The 17,781-nt window shown below is 31.3% G+C and overlaps 1 protein-coding gene across 6 annotated transcripts in view; it reads left to right on the top strand.

Moving 5' to 3' along the window:
• The window catches only part of KTN1 (kinectin 1), a 136,168-nt gene that overhangs the window by 100,977 nt on the left and 17,410 nt on the right, over positions 1-17,781 (top strand). For 3 of the 6 annotated variants that reach the window (XM_074290202.1, XM_074290204.1, XM_074290203.1), the window contains 3 exons: positions 1,627-1,713; positions 4,093-4,182; positions 11,818-11,898. In XM_074290202.1, the coding sequence (XP_074146303.1) occupies positions 1,627-1,713; positions 4,093-4,182; positions 11,818-11,898 (258 nt within the window). Of the gene's footprint in view, positions 1-1,626; positions 1,714-4,092; positions 4,183-7,444; positions 7,549-11,817; positions 11,899-17,781 lie in introns of those variants that run through there. The other 3 variants (XM_074290205.1, XM_074290206.1, XR_012486485.1) reach the window with 2 other exon arrangements.

Genomic DNA, 17,781 nt, shown 5'->3' on the forward strand with positions numbered 1-17,781 from the left:
AGTCAGGTCTCTAACAGATAGCTTTTGGGTATATGAAAATTTTTTCTATGACCATTTCATTTTGCAGGATAATGAATTTGCTTTGGGAAAAAAACTTAATAGTCAATATAAATTCAAAGGAATTTATAAACTGCAGTTATAATTTACATTGTCAAAGCTTTTCATTTGATTGAACTGGTTTTTTGACACTAAAAAAAATTATAGAAAGCTAGGGTCCATCTTATAGAACTAACATTTTTAAGTGAGAGAAATGGAAGGCCCAGTTGCCAGTTGGTGAAGTTTGCTAATTGAGTTGTAAATGGAAATAACAGGAGCATTGTTTAAGCTTACTATTTGTTTGGAGAGTGAAGGAGGTGATACTTTTTGGAATTGTAGCCAAGTTTTAACTACTTCTAATGTAGTCAGTTAAGTAAGTGAATTCTAAATAATTTAATGATTATTCAGGCTACCTAATCCGAAGACCAATGTAACTAGAAGTCAAGGTGTTTTTAATTGCAAACGGATAATTGCTAGTATTAAATAGGAAGGAAAACATCTTAAAACTGTTAGGTAATTGTTATAACCAGTGATGTATATGTTTTCAAATGCAGCTTTAGTGTGTAAAATGTTTGCTATATGCTTCAAGTAACATTTTCCCCGACATTCTGGGTTTGTCAGAATTAGGACTATGAAATGCCCTTTGTGGATGCTTGTAACAACTCTAATGGGAATGCATATCCCCAATACTTAAGGGGGAGCTTACCAAATTGCTGTACTTTGACATTTCATTTAATTGTTTTGGTTCTTAATGGATTGTGGGAAGTAACAATTCATATAGAACCAATATTGTATTAAGACCACTGTTTGGATTTACAATCTTCAAGTAATAACTAATAATACAAATAATAATATATTTGCTAATATGCTGTTAAATTAAATCCTGAGAAAGCTAGATTTCCAGCTACCAGTACTTGTTCTGCAGAAAGAAGAAATTGTTTTGTGGTCTGTAAACTTGACTTCAGTTACCTAGTTTAGACAATTCATATCAAGGTGTTTTGTGGAGTATGTATTGATTGACCCTGCCATTAAAGGTGTAGGTATGTGGTTTTTTTCCCCAGAAGAGTTGGAATATCTTTTTAAGTTAAGGGAAAAATCTATAGGAAAATTCAGTTGGAATTAATAAGTACTTTCTGTTATTGATATTGGACTTTGATTTTGGTAACTGTAAACCATGTAAACTTTTGATATGCTGCTGTATTTTAGTCTGTTTATTAATTCTTTGCAGTTCATCATGCCTAAAATTCTGTTTATCTTGTATGTGCTTTACTTTTTAATGCTTTCTTTTTCTGTCTCACAAGTAAAGTCAAAATACTGAACTATATTGTAATAACACTCTTAAGACTACTATATTAGGTATCTATTCAAAACACATGAGATGACTGTCATTTTTCTCTCCATTTTAATGCTTTAAACATCACATTTATGGGTTTTCTTTTGTTGCTGTATTTCCCTCAACAAAATAATTTTGCAGTAACCAGCAAGTAAATGCAAATTACTGAATGTAATGCAAAATATTGACAAAATTAAAGACAAAAAGATACTTTTAATATTGGCTGAACTGAAATAATTCTTTCTAAAAATAATTAGGACCTTCGGGAGAAAAACTGGAAAGCAATGGAAGCATTGGCATCAACTGAAAAAATGCTGCAGGACAAAGTGAACAAGACTGCCAAGGTTGTAATGCTAACTCTTAAAAAACAATGAGTTGAACAGAAACAATCTGCAGCCTATCTTTACCCCCCCCCAAAAAAAATATATATATATATATCAAACTAGTGCATTTAACTTTTACTGCAATTTCAATACAAATTATTGATGAACATCCATATACATTCACCTGCTTCTATCTGTCTATTTGTTAAGCTTTTTTCTTTAATTTCTGGGCATGCTGATTTATTTGTTCACTTAATTGTTTTAAGCTTTGGTGATATGTACTCTTGCTTGAAGTAACTGAGAACAGAGACCTGATTTGTGATTCTTTAGTGGCTATGTGGTTTGTTTAGTGAGTTTATTCTGTTGGCCTAAGGGATATGTGTGCTTGGCTTTTAAAGAAGATTTCTATAGTTGGAATTAATACAACTTTAAATCAAAATATCGTTATTTAAAATTATTTGGCAGTAATGAATGTTCCATCTCTCTGCTTGTGAATATTAGGGTACAGGTCTTGAGCACAGGGTAGCACTCAGGATTCCTGAAAATTTTTTGGTATTGTTACTTGAAGCGATTAATTTAGCATATACAAATTTGTCTCAACAATAGCGATTGAAAAATAGTTATATTTAATCATGTGCAGTTTCTGGTGGAAAAATATCTAACTTATAAAATTTTAAATGTAAATCTTAAATGTTTGATAAAAAAAGGATAACTACCTTAAACTATTGTGAATGGTGTATACTCTTGATTTGAATGACACCTTTTCTTTATCTGTGTTTTGGCTCAGAGGATAGGCAATATCTCAAATTTTACACACACATAGACATACACACATACATACATATACATATCCTTTACCAGGTAACAAAAGTAATACTTTCATTTTGCAGATGGGGAAGTTGAGGCTCATAGGTTGTGACTTGCCCATAATTATATGGCTAGTCAATAGATGAACCCTAGTATTTTAATTTTTGTACTTTTCACCATACATTTTTTCATTATATACAATTTCCAATCTTTTTAGTATATTCCAGCAATCCAGGGAAATAGTGCTATTAAGCAGCCAATGTTACAAACAAGTTTGTTTCTTTATATCCTTTTAGGTCTGATCTGAACTACACTTTTTACATTTTACAGATGTCTTCTTGAAAAATGACATGGGAATTGTCATAAATTAAATAATTTAAAACATATTTCAGAAACCAACTTTTAATTTTAATTTTAAGGGAATTCTGCATTAGGGAAAGAAACCTTTTTGTAAAGGGTTTTGTAAAAATCACTCCCCGTTTCTGTTTGGATTTTTAAAAATGTATTAGGCCTGCCTAAAGAGAAGTTCTTTGTATTTGTGCAGACTTCAAGCTAGTAGTTATCTTTATGATCTGTTTCTAGATCACAGTCTAAAATGTAGATTTAAAAATGTTTTTGAAATCATGCCAATTCTAGTAAAATTCTCTTGAGTTCCATGCAATTGTTAGAAAAGTTTGGATGAACTCTATAAAATTTGACAATTAACTGTTTTGAAAAGAGAAGGCTATTTTCTCAGCCTGGTTCAAATGTGCTTTTACACAGTTTTTCATCTGATTGAATAAAATTATAGATATATTTTTAGATTAGATAATCTTTTTATTAAATTAAACAAATAGAATGTAGTTAAAACAATAATTTTGACAAATCATAGTTTGCAAAGTATAATATTCATTATACCCATTTGTCATGAATGCTAAAATATTTTGTCTATATTATTTGCATAGCATTATGAAATAATCATTTCCTTTTTGAATCTTCTCTAACTCCCTACCTTCTTAAAAATATGGTATTTATCAAATTATAGCATTCCAAATTTCTTGCTTTCTTGTTCAAGCTAGATTAAATAAATTAAATTCATGTTGAAGCTGGGTTTATGAAATACACACCTAAAAATTTGAATCTGTACCACTGTACTTATTTAGCCCATTAATTGTGAGCTGTGTGCACATTGTTGTTTCTAGTCCATTTGTTTGTTTGCCTGACTTGTGCATTCCTCAGATGAAAAAGCCAGGGGGCTGGTTGGCATGAATACTTTTCAAGCCAAAAATAGCAAGGTTTTAAGTACTATTTCATCCTATTAGATGTTATTATTATACTTAGCATTACTTTATTATTGTCATTGAAAAAAGGACTCATTGTCCTTGTTTTACATGATATAACATATGTGGCTTTGATATCCCAGGTGCCTTCACCATTTATAGTTTTTTTAAAACTAATTTGGAATTAGTTTAATATCTTGACTGAAAGTATTTCTTAATACTATTTGAAAATAAAACTTTAAACTAAATGACTTTCTTATAAAAAAAAAAGTTTACATCTATACTATCTCATGTTATATCAGTGTATATGTATGTGTATGTCTGTATGCTTTAGGAGAGACAACAACAATTGGAAGCTGTTGAGACCCAAGCTAAAGAAATTCTGAAAAAAATGTTTCCTGGAATTTCTGTTCCTTGTAATTTGGTAAGTTCCTATTCTATATTTCACATATCTCTGATGATTTTTTTTAAGAGCAATTGAGATCCTAATAGTTAACATGATAGCCTTGCTTTTGAAAGAAAAGGTAATTCTGTATTCCTTGTTATAGATCTTAGATACATTTTGTCAAACAGAAACAAAACTTTATTCTAGAGTTTATTTACAAGTCACAAAATTTTCTATTATAAACTTATGCTTTCTGTATATGAAGAGTTTATTAAGTTGCTGCAGACATTATAGGGAAAGGAATAATGCCTTTTTTTTTTTTCATGAGGGACTATTTAAAATGCAACTTTTTATTAAGTGATGCTTATTTCTTAGTCATTGGACTCTATTTTAAAATAAAACATATTGGGCAATCCTAATTAGGTTCTTGCTTATAAGCCTTCCTTACAAGGTAGTTGTGAGGAACAAATAAGAAATATATATAAAGTACCTTTCAAAAGGTTAAAGAATTATGTACATGCCAATTATTGTGAGGTGCTTGAAACCTCAGATTTGTGTATCACATCTCTGCAGTATCTTTGACATCTGATCCTTCCACTCATTCCTGTAGTTACCACTTTAATGGAAACTTTTAGTACCCTCCTTTGAATTTATTCAGTAATTTTCCTGATTTCTTTTTTGTATTTCATCCTTCACACTGCTACCAGATTAATCTTCCAATTATGTAGATCTATTCATATCATTCTACTGTCCAAAAGCTTTTAATTAGTTCCACATGCTAAATGAATTCAGATTTACTTAACAAACATTTAATAAATACTTGTTGCATGCTCAGCATTGGGACTATTGAGATAAAAACAACCAGTCCTTGACCTGAAGTGGTTTGCTTTCTATTGGAGGAATCTACTGAGTATATAAGATAGATAAATATAAGATAAATTGAGAGGGGAAATGATATTTTATCAAAAATGATCAGAAAAATCTTCCTATAAAAGGCAACACTCAAGTTAAACTTCAAAAAAAGTTAGGGATTCCAAGAAGTAGAGCTATTCAAAAAAGGTGTATTTCAAACATGGCAGGTAACCTACCCAAAATATACAGAGGCAGGAGATAAAAGTCAGTGCTTTACCTAATAGGTCAGTTTGTTTGGAATATAGAAAATTTAAAGAGAAATAATCTGTGCAGTCTGAAAAGGTAGATAGGAGGTCAAGTTGTTGAGCCCAGGCTAAAGAGTCCCTAGTTTATCTCAGAGGCAGTATGAAACGTTAAGATATTTTAAAGGCAAGTGATGTGATCATTTGTGTGCATAAATTTGCCAGCTTTGTAAAAAGAGATTGCAGAGAAAAGACTTCCTGGAAGTAGGGAAACCATTTAGAAAACTATTGCAATAGTACACATGAGTAGCAGTAATGACCTCAGCTAGAACAATGGATGAATGTGTGAGATGATGCAGAGGTAGAATCAATAAGATTTGGCAATAGATTGTATATGAAGGTTGAAGGAAAAGGAAGAAAGAAAAATGAGTGAGGTTGTGACCCTAGGTGACTAATGATAATGTAAACAAAAGCATTAGACTACTTTTAAAGTGAACAGACATAAGTTTGTATTATATGCTAGGTGCTAAAGATGCTGAGCTAGAACATGACTCCTCAAGGAACTATTCTTTTGGGAGAATACAACATGTATACAAATAAGTAAGTTTACAATATATGCAAAGGACCTTCCTCTCAATGAGGGCATAAGTCTGATTCAAAAGACCCATATAATAAAAGAACAAGAATTCCTTATGTTATAATATAATGACATAGGAAAATGATATAGGGACAGTGAAGGGAGGGAGATGAGCCTGATACAGATAGAGGTCAGGAAAAGACCTTCATTTTGCAAAAGCACTGGGAATTTGTTTTTGCTTCCCTTAATACCTAGCATAATATTTTGGAATAAAGGGCTTAATAATGTTTTGTTGTATGTATCTTTTAAGGAGGAATTATAAAAATTATATTGGTTTATATATTACAACCACAAGTATTTAATAACATACAAGATACTAGTATAAGCATAATTTTCTACATGTTTTATTGGCTTAATAGCAAAAAATAATTGTGTAAAAGAATTGTTGGAAATTTTTTCTGTGAATGTAATTTAACTAAACTAACTGATTTCTGAGTTAGCTATTTACTTATGGTAGCAATTAAAGCAATGAAAAAAAACTTTTTTTTCCCCAAATGCTAAGCATTTGTCTAAGCAAATGGCAACTTAGTTGAACTGATAGAGAAAATACTGATTAGGTTCAGCTGGTAAGTTTATGGTATGCTCTTCAATATTTTACTTACTATTTTAACATTATGAACCTCACAGTGAAATAAAGAATTTTTATAATGAATGATAGCTAATTTTTTTATTGCTCATTTTTACAAGAGAAAGTGAATTTTGGCCTTTTGGTTCAAATAATAATAATAATAATATAAATAAGAGCCCACTTACATGCATATTTTAAAAGGCCATTGGCCAGTATAACAGCCTTTTCTCAAACCTCATTCTTTTGAACTCTTTGTGGCAGCTTTTGATACTGTTGATCACTCTTTTCTCTTGGAATGTTCTCTCTCTCTCTCTTTCTCTCTTTGTCTTTCTCTTTCTCTTTTTAGGGTTTTATGACTTTTTTCTCTTTTGATTTTTCTTCTACCTGATCAGTTGTTGGTGGTCTTTTGTTAGATCTTCATCTGCCACTTCCACTAATTGAGTGTTCTGAAGATCCTTTTCTGAGTTCTCTTTTCCCTCCATGATTGGTTCATGATCTTTTTAGCTCTTGTGAATTCAATTATTATCTCTAAGCTGATTATTCTTAAATGTAGGTATCTACCCCTAATCTCCCACTATTCACTAATTATCTTTTGGATCTCTTCCTCTGAGTATTGTTTAGGTAACTCAGACTTACTCTTTTTTTTTTTCCCCCCTTAAACTCTCTGCTGTTCTCAACTTTCCTGTTTCTGTCAAGGGTACCACCATCCTCCCAGTCAAACAGTTTAGCCTAATACCTGGCATGTGTTAAGTATTTAATTCAGTACTTAATTGACTGATTTGAGGGTAGGTGGGGGTGTGGAAGAAATATTTATTAAGTGCCAATTAAATGCCAGGCACTGTGCTAAGGGTTTTACATATATAATCTTATTTAATACTCACAACAACCTGAAAGGTAGGTGTTATTATTATTATCCTCCTTTGAGGATAGCTTGAGGAAGCTGAGGCAGATAGCTGTTAAGTATCTGAGGCTGGATTTGAATTCAGGTCTTTCTGATTCCAGGCCCAGTGCTCTATCTACTGCACCACCTAGCTGCTATTGGGGCAAGAACTCACTATTCGACAAAAACTGTTGGGAAAACTGGAAAGCAGTCTGGCAGAAACTAGGTATAGACCAACATCTCATATCATATACCTAGACAAACTTCAGAAGGGTACATGTTTTAAGCATAAAAGGGTGACATCATAAACAAATTGGAGGAGAAAGGAAGAAATTACTGGTTAGATCTTTAGATAGGGTGAAAATTCATGACCAGATAATAGTTCACAGGAGGTATAATGGACAATTTTGATTATATAAAAGTAAACAGTTTTTGCATTAAAACAAAACCCAACTCAACTAAAATTAGAAGCAATAAATTGGGGGTGGGGGAATTATTTGCACTATGATTCTCCCATAAAGATCTCATTTCTAAGATACATGTGCAGTTTATTCAAATTTTTAATAACGAGCAATTTCTCAGTTGATAAAGGCTCAAAAGTATGAATATGCAGGTTTCAGAGGAAGAAATCCAAACTATCAATAATAACCATATGAAAAAATTTAAAGAATTTATAATACAGATTTTTTTTCTTCGTTTAAACATCAGCTTTTTAAAACATGGGATTTGAAAATGCATCAATATTTGCATCATTTTTTGTTCTGGTTAGTTGCGTAAATTGGTACATTTAGAGGCAATGTGGGGTAGTTGAGTTGGTGTCAGAAAGACTTGCATTTGATTCTGGCATTGCTATTTAATTCTGTATACTCTGAGGTAAATAACTTAAACTTAACATTGCCTATCTCATCTCTAAAGTGAGATATTTGAACCAGGTAATTTTTAATTGATGTTATCTTTTGTTTAATAATTGCTTTAATTCACAAATATATCCCTCCCTGACTTTCTGCCAATCAAGCCATTCCTTATAAGAAAGAAGGGCAATTTAGCAACAAAACTATCTCCCTCCCATGATCTTTCTTCCCAACCTTCTCTTTGCCACCTACTTCTACAAGTGAGGGAGAAAAAAGGTTCATTTTTGTACTATTTCATTTCATGAACTTTAGTATTAAGTTCGGTAATTTTAAGTAGATAGCAGCCTTTAGTTTTGTTTTTTCTTCATTCTTTCCACTTAACATTTTTACAGTTATGTACATTCTGAGGTCTTTTTATTTCACTTTGCCAAAGTTAGTATATCTTTCCATGTTTCTTTTGACTTTATATTATATTTATTGTTTCTTATTGAACAATAATACTCCATTATGTTCATTTATTGAACCATTCTGAAATCAGTGAATATCTATAATGACTATCAGTTCTTTGTTACAAAAAAAATATATATATATATATATTGGCCTGTAAGGGTATGTTTCTTTCTGTCTTTGACTTCCTTGGAGGAGGTCTATGCCTAGAAGTGGGTTCCCTAAGTCAAACAACTGAACGTTTTCTATACTTTTTAAAAAACAATTCCAAATAGCTTTCTAGAAATTTTGGACCAGTTCATAATTCCACACAGTTTCTTATGACTTTATCGTTGACTATTTCTGTTTTTGTCATTTTTTCTTTCTTGCTGAGTGTGAGATAAAACTTTAGATATTTTCATTATTTGGATATGGAATATTCTTTCATATGGTTATTAATGTTTGCAATTGTTCCTTTGAGAGCTCTTTGTTCACATTCTTTGACTATTGGTCCCTTAAGGAATATGTTGGTTCAGGTTGGGGTGGATTGGGATGAAGAGTAATAATGTAAGATAATTGCAAGAAATACTTGAATCCATGTATTAAGTCAATTATAAAATTATTAAGCATCTATTATGTGCCAGGCACTGTGCTAAGCATTGGGGATACAGTAAGAAGCAAAATATAATCCTTGATCTCAAAACATAACTTAATGGGTGAAAAAAATAATTAAGCAATTATTTAATAGAAAATGATGAAAAGAGAATATATTAGAATTAAGAGGGACTAGAAGACTATCTGTATAAGATAGGATTTTAGTTGTGACTTAAAGGAAACCAGGGAATGCTTCCATTTATTGATGGAGATGAAGTAAAAAAAGATTCTAGGCAAAAAGTTTAGCTAGCAAGAGAATGTGACTATACTTTTGACCTTTAGTTACAATAAAATATATGGCAATTACTAGAATACTAGATATTTTTTGACATTTAAAAAGGGGTCCTCGAAAAGGTTGGGAACCACTGTAAACTGTTTTGGTCATTCTTTATTCTCCATTGCAGCTGGATTTTGGAATCGGGGGACTAGGTTTGTATCCAAGTGCTTTCATTTTTAAATTTTCTATGAGGTTGTAGTAAGATGGTCTTTATGGTCTTTTCCTATATGCATACTTATATCCTATAAGTTATATCTATTCTTATATCTTGATTGTTAGATGCTTCTGAGAGATATTAAATAAAGATTTTTTCCCCCCATTTCTCCTTGTACTCCTGTATTCTAATGGCATAGATTTTATTCTGGAAATTTCTGTTTCAGATAAATAAAATTATGTTTCATCTTTTGTGATTGTCTCTATTATTACTGTAGTTAAGAAGTTTTATTAATGAGGTTAAGAAATCTGTCCCTAAATTATAAGAAAGGTATCTGATTTCTTTTCTTTTCTTTTCTTTTTTTGTGGTGAATCTCAAATATTCAGGACAGTATCCATTTTGAGCTAAACTTATTTCTGTCACATTGTTTCCCAGTTTTCTTAGCCGTTTTTGTAATAGTAAAAAGTTCTTGCCTTTCAATAATGTCACTTTATCAAACACTGGGCTGTCAAGTGTATTTTGTTTTAGATTCTTGTTTATCTACCATTATATACTGTTTTGCTTTTTAACTTCTAGCCAGTACCAAATAATTTTGATGATGACTGCTTTATAAATGAATTTGCAGTCTGGAAATGCTATTTCCTTTTTAGTTTTACTTAAACTTTTTTTTTCTCCTTGAAGTTTTAGAATTTCTGTTTCTTCAGATATATTATTACTATTTTGTCCAACTCTATAAAGATTGTTATTTGATTCCACAAAGCCTTAAGTAGGTCCATTAATTTTGGTGGTATTATTTTTTTTATATTATGACCCTTTTGTGAACAATGAATGTTCTTCCAGTTGTCATTTTCTTCTTTCTTTAAAGAATGCTTTGTAATTCCTTGTGTTTATGTAGTTATTGAGGGTATATTGGTTCATTGACTTGCAGATTTTATTATTATTTTGAATACAATTTTCTTTTGATCCTTCCTTTGTTTTGTTATTCTCATAGCAAAATACTTGGGGTTTTTTGTGTTTGTTTCCCACTCTTATTTTATTGTAGCCATTGTCTCAGTTTCTTTGCTGATTCTCTGGGATTTTCATAAATAAACTGCCCTGTTGTGAGCAGATTAGAAATAAGTTTTGTCTCCTCTTTCCCTATATTTAAGTGTTTAATTTACTGCATGATGACAGTTGCTTAAAATTATGATACTTAACAATAGAAAAAGAGACCATCTTTTTTTTTTTTTTTTACTCTTATTTTTTTATCAGGAAAATTTCTAATGTTTTCCTATACAATAAAGCACAAACTTTTGGTAGGAGAAATATACTTTTTAGTATATTAAAAGTGGTTTTTCTATACTCTGTTTTATATTAAATCTTACATATAAGTAAACATTGTAATTAAAGGATTTTTCAGTAGCTACTGATTTAATCATATATTTCAAGGTGTTTATATTTTTAATATTATGTTCTAACAATTAAGGTAGTACTTTGCTTGATGTTGAACTATCCTTGCTTTCAATGTTGAAATTCAAATTTGTCATGGTAAATAATTTTTTGATGTATTGCTGTCATCTTTTTATTAAGATTTTATTTAAAATTTTTGTCACTCTTCATTAATGTGAACCAGAGTTCCTTCTAGAACCAAATTTTTTTGAAGAAAATATGTTGTTCAGATGTATTAATATTATGAATATTGAAAGATCTTTTAAAAGTGAAGAGAAAGAACTATACATTAGAAGTTATTTCTTGCTGATTATATTCATGCTATACGGTAAACAGTCTATTTTATATTGGAATTCATTGTTTTCTTTTTTGTCAGTCTTAATAAAGAAGCTAATTGAAGCACCAGTCTATATTAATTGGAGTGGGTCATGTCTTTTTTGCAAGTACATGCTTGTCTGAAGGTGGAAAAAACCTCAACAACTCAGTGTACTTTGTCTTTGTCCTAATGGGGGAATGAATCAAGTTATAATTTTTATTTGCAAGCCTGGATTACATACAAAATAAGTTTCCTTTGGAGGTGGTTGTGCTTGCCTGACTTCTCTAGTAAATTTCTTCATAATTTTAATTATATTTTTAAAAAGTACCTTTTTTAATGCTGAGATTAATTTCCTTTTATTCCTTTCCTCCCCCCCCCCCCCCCCCCAGAATTTTAGTGAATGGTTACACAGATTTGAAAAGAAGGCAAAAGAAAATGCAACTGTACCTTTCATTTCAGAAGATGTCAAGGTTAGTTTGATTCAACAAATGTTTTTCAAGTATTCAATTAAAAAAAACCATGTATCAGGTATCTGCTGTGACAATGTACTGTTAAGTCCTAGACATACAAAGACAAAAACTTCAGCCCTCAAGAAGTTTATATAGGAGAGGAAGACCTTTGCTTTTGAAGAAATCTATAGGCTTTGGGGTACTTGGAGGAAAATGTGAAGAAGTGAAGGCATTCCAGGCATTAAGGACAATCTGTGTAAAGGAACAAAAGATGGAATATTGAATTCTGAAAATAATCTAAAAAGTTTGTTTGCTTGGTACATAAGTAAGCTAAGATTATTGAGTATTTGGAAAGGTAGATGGAAAAAGATAATAGGGAACCTTAAATGCCAAACTGTTATGTTTTTTCCTATATGCATTAGGGAACAGTGGAAATGTTTTTGAGCAAGAGGTTATAGTCAGGCCTGTGTTTAAGGAATGTTAAGTAGCTTTGTGGAAAAATTTGATTCTGAAATTGTTAAAACCCATTGGAGGAGGTTGTTGCAATAGCATAGGTAAGATATGATAAGGTTTTTTTTTGGGGGGGAAGGGCAGGAATTGTCTTCATTTTTACTGTACAATTTAAATTTTATTAGAGAAATTTTTACATTTTATCACAATTCTCAGAAAGTTCTACGAGTGTATGCATTTCACAGGGATATGCTAAAAACAGTATCTGTAATATTTCCTTTGACAACCCTGTTAACATAAAAAGTCCTTGTCATGTTTATTGTCTAAATTAAAAACCCATGTACACTTGTTTGATAGCAATCACAAGTCCCTGCAGTGGTTAATTTTAGCATAAATCCTTAAACGATAGCTTTTTGCAACTGGACAACCATTCTATGGTCTATTCCCAAGAGGTTAATCTACAAAAAATACATAGGGTGTCATGTTTTGCGTGGTGATTTTTCAAAAAGAAACAAAAGCCTTTGTCTTCATTTTTAATTTACAGCAGATAGAATATATAACATTTCAGAAAACATTTGCCATATTTTAAGGGCAATTCAAAACATTTTACATGGTTCTAGCTACTGTGAATTCCTCAGTAGATCCATTGATTCTATGTGCACAATTAAAAAATGAAAACTTACAAAAAGGAGATATCTAGACTAATTTTACATATATATGTCTTGGGGTCTCCCCCAATTATTGTGTGGAACTTCCATGAACAACCATGCAATAGAACGATAGAAGGGATTCATGTTAGAGTCTTTATTTCATTTACACACTACAGCTGATTTCAAATGTGTAATAATAGTAATTACATTTTCTGGAGACAGAATAATATTAGCTATTAATGAAAATGAAATTTATAATGAAATCCTACTCTTGCACTTGGGAATTCAGATTATGTGATAAAATTTTTAACTAGTATAGTATAGTATAATATGGAATAGAAAGGAGGTAGATGAGAGAGATATTTTGGAAGAGTAATTGGCAAAACTTGGGGAGTTGGGCGTAAGATAGTGTTGGGGAGCACTTTGAGTATAAGGGTCACTCCTATTTAAAGGGACAAAAAATTTGCGTACAATAAGGGAAATTTATTTTAAGTGTCTTGAGAGTATTATAAATAACCTATGTTCTGAGCTGCTGAAAACCAGGCAAAAAATGGAATTGTGTGGAAATGTTACTGTGCTGTTTTAGTTTGATTTGTATAATTCTATTTGGAGAAAAAACCTTTAAGCTCAATGCATAACATAGTTTTAAAGTTTAATTAGCACAAAATGTTTATTTTCACTTCTAACACTGACATTCTTTGCATTACTTTGTATTCAGAGAACTAAATAGTCAGGGAAAACAAAATTCCTGTAGCATGTTACCAGCAATGACTTGCATGCAGAAGATGTTATTAAAATATTTTCAGTCTATTTAAGATTTAAAAAGGTGGTGGACTGGTCACATGCAAAAACAAAAATGAAGAAAGATGGATAATGCCAATAGTCTCCCTAAGATAATTAAGGAATAAGTAAAAGAGTCCAAGTGTAGTGACACAAGCCTGTAATTAATCCCTGCTGCTGGGAACATAGCCTGGTGAATTGCTTGGCTTGGAAACTGAAGGGTAGGCTAGGCTAATTAGATGACTGCATTAAAACTGGCACCAGTGCTAATTGGTTTTAGTTGGAAATAGATTAGGTTCAAAGCTCTTTTGCTGATCAGGAGCAGAATTGGGCCACGTATGGCCAGTACATATTCAGCCTTGGCAAGTTGGGGAAACCCGATATTCCTCTGTCCCAAAGGGCAGGTCATCAGTTTACAATCTCTTAGAACCCCTTATTTTCTTAAAAATCTTCCTTAGGAATCACTATATGAAAGCTTCCTTGATTCCTATTAATATGTCACCCTTAAAAAAACCGTGTTCCTCACCTTATTTCAATCCTTTCTCCACAAAAAATGATTTTAATTTTCCTAAGCATAAGTCTGACTATATATATCATGTTTCTCCTCAATAAATTATAGTTTAGCTAAGATCAAATATAAATTCTTATATTTTGTATATAATAGTATTCACAGTTTGATCTTTTTTCCCCAGTCTTTAAAAAAAACAAACACATTATGAACTTGAAATATGGCACCAATATGCACACACACATGCACGCACGCACTTCTATATACAAAGAAAAAAATATGAGAAAAGGTTGTTAAACTGAATCTCTTATGTGTACAACATAAATTTTTTTTTTTGCTGAGGCAATTAGGGTTAAGTGACTTCCTTAAGGTCACACATTTAGGAAGTATTAAGTGGCTGAAGCCAAATTTGAACTCAAGTCCTCCTGAATTTGGGGCTAGTGCTCTATCTATCCACTGTGCCACCTAGCTGTCCTACAGCATGATTTTAAAAATATATATATTTTACATTTGACATGGCAGTGGTAATTTTTTCTTTCTCTGAACTCCCTTCTGCTCTCTTGTGTTTTTTTAAAAAATGTTTCATTGATGCTTCTCCTTTTCCCCCTTTTTCTTCTTTTTTCTTTCTTCCTTATCTTCCTTTCCATGCCATTTTTCTTTTTCCCAGTCTCATCCCCAATTTCATAACTCCCCCTAGAAGTTCTTCTCTAACAAATAATTATAACCAATAAAAATCATACATTGATATTTTCTTCCTCATTTTTTTCTGGTTTAATTTGATTTTTCTTGTGTAGCAAGATAATTGTATAAATATGTAAGCATATATTAGATTTAACATATTTCTACCATGTTTGACTTATATTGGACTACTTGCCATCTAGGGGAAGGAGGTGGTAGCGGGGATTGGAACACTAGGTTTTGCAAGAGTTACAGTTGAAGAATTCTCCATTTATATGTTTAGAAAATAAAAAGCTTTCATAAAAAATACTTTGTGATCAGTAAAAATTATTTTTAATTTTTCTATATTTATATATGTTTTATACTGTAAAAATACATGGTCATCTTTTACAAAGATGCCATGCTCAGCTTTCAAAAATATCCATACTATTTTTTTGGGTTCAGTAATAACTCTTTTCATATGGATTTTTATTCAGGCCCTTCTGAATTGTTTATCTTTTTATTTTTCTCTATATGTAATTCAATTAGTTTTTTCTTTAAGTACTGAGAAACTTTTGGCATTTGGTGCCTTAAATTAAAGACTGTTATTATTTTATTGTCTATGATGCCTCTAAGTAAAATGAAGTTTCCTTGATTATCTCTTAAAAACCTTATGGACTTTTATTACTACTTTGATTATGATCACTATCATTGACTTTTTGGGACTTATCTGCACCATACTATTTTCTGCTATAACTCTTCATTTTTTGCTTGTCTTCAATCTTTGCTTCAATTGGCTTTTGCAAACAACATTGTTGTCGAATTTTTCTTTCTCATTGTTTTATCCCTCCATTTTGTGGGTGAATTCAGGCAGTTCAAGTTCTTTGTTTTGATTGTTAATTGTGTATTTTCCTCCATTATTATTCTCTTATACATTTTCTTCTCTCTCCTCTTTTTTCATCTTTCTTTATAGAAGAAGATGTGGAGACAGAATATTAATGTGATCAGTACAAATAATCTGTAATCATTACTTTTTGTTTGATTTTTCTGGCCAGATCTCTGTTTTTAAGTTATTCATTTTTCTTTCATGCTCTATTCTCCTAAATTGAAGTTAGTTTTACTTTTAATTGTTCCCTCCCCAATTTTATCAAAACCACACTTTCCACCCAACTTGTTATTCTGTTGACTTTAATTTATTTCTATACTAACTGGGTACAGTTAAGAGTGAGATTCCTAAGATGTTCACTTCTCCCTACATTTTTTCCTATATTTCTTTATTCCTACATTACTTACTTTTATTGTGTACTCTATGAAAAATAGTGTCTACCCTGTTTTCTTTCCTGCTATATTCCATTTTGTCTCTTTTTTTAACCCATTTTTTTTTTTAAAACAAGAAAACAAAACAAAAATCATTTCTTTTGCCAGGCCTTGTTTTTATCTTATTTAACTTTTTCTTTGACCCTTGAAAATAGTAGTATTTTTGTAGGGGCTGCTTGTTTCTTCTTTCCTTATTAGAATGTAAGCACTCAGTCATCTTTTAGTCCCTTTTGTCCCTCAAATATATTAACCTTTTTTTTTTTCTCTTGTTTCTTATGTTTGCATTTCAGAATATCTCCCTTCTGTATGTCTTTGAACTTGCTGTCTTCTGTGCCTAAAATGCTTCTCTTTTCACTTTTTTTCTGAAGTCAGGAATATCTGACTTCAAGTTTGAGTTTAAATACCATTTTCTCTCAGAGGCCTTTGTCAGTCTTCCTAGATGCTAATGCCCCTTCTCTAAGGTTCCTTGAATCTACTATGTATGTATATGTTGTCCTCTCTGTTACAATACAGTCTCCTTGATGACAAAAATTTGTTGGTTGTTTTTTTTTTTATTATTATTTTTTTTTAATTCCCAAAGCTTGTATAGTGCCTGGAACTTAGTATGTATTTAACAATGCATTTTGATTGCCTTGTATTTTATATTTACTGATTTATATTTATATTAACTTCTTGATTAATTGTAAGCTCTTTGAAGGTAGGGAATATTTTCCCCCCTTTTATATTTGTAAGGCTTAATATGGTGCCTTGGTACATATTAAGTGCTTAAGTGTGCATTCATTGACTGACAGAAGGTATATGGGAAATTATGGACAAATATTAAATAGAATTAACAGATGTAGAAAGGGTTTTTATGTATATCAGTGGAGGGAGTGCCCATTCTCGTCTAATTGTAGCTTTTTCAACAAAGATATCATCCAGATTAGGTAGGAGGCAATATCTGAAGGGATGTGATGAGAATGGTCTCAGGTTGAATGGATTTTTATCCTTTGGTATTGAAATTTGAGTACTGATTTAATATGTTGGATGAGATTTCCAAGAGTAGCTATTGAAATGAAAATGAGACCTATTCTAGACATGGGTTTGCTATGGAGGCTTCTTATTTCCATACTTTATTGTCTGTGCTTTGTTTTGGGGGCTTTCCTCAATGATCATCCAACAGCCACTTGGAATGGTTTGTGACAGGTTGACATCAAAGAATTTTAGGGAGCTGTTTTACTACTCTTTTAGCAGTCTGCATTAGCTTGCTTATTTACTTTAAGCGTTTTGTTTTAGCTATGCTCAGCCTCTTAAAGACTGCCTTCCATTAATATAAAGGAAAAGGCAATACTCTCCTGTCTAGAAAAACTATGGGGAATGGTTAGCTTATATTAATGTCTTTAAGATTGCCACAAGATTTCTCAAACATAAGTATCAAATCTTTTTATTTAAAATTTATACTTTCTGATAACAGCAACAAATGGAAACAATTAGAATTTTAATAGAAAACTAAGTTGGGGGTATTGAATTACTTTCTCATCAATTGAGTAGTCTAAGAAATGT

The sequence above is a fragment of the Sminthopsis crassicaudata genome, chromosome 2 (genome assembly GCF_048593235.1).
Source record: "Sminthopsis crassicaudata isolate SCR6 chromosome 2, ASM4859323v1, whole genome shotgun sequence".
In the NCBI taxonomy this organism is placed as follows: Eukaryota; Metazoa; Chordata; class Mammalia; order Dasyuromorphia; family Dasyuridae; genus Sminthopsis; species Sminthopsis crassicaudata.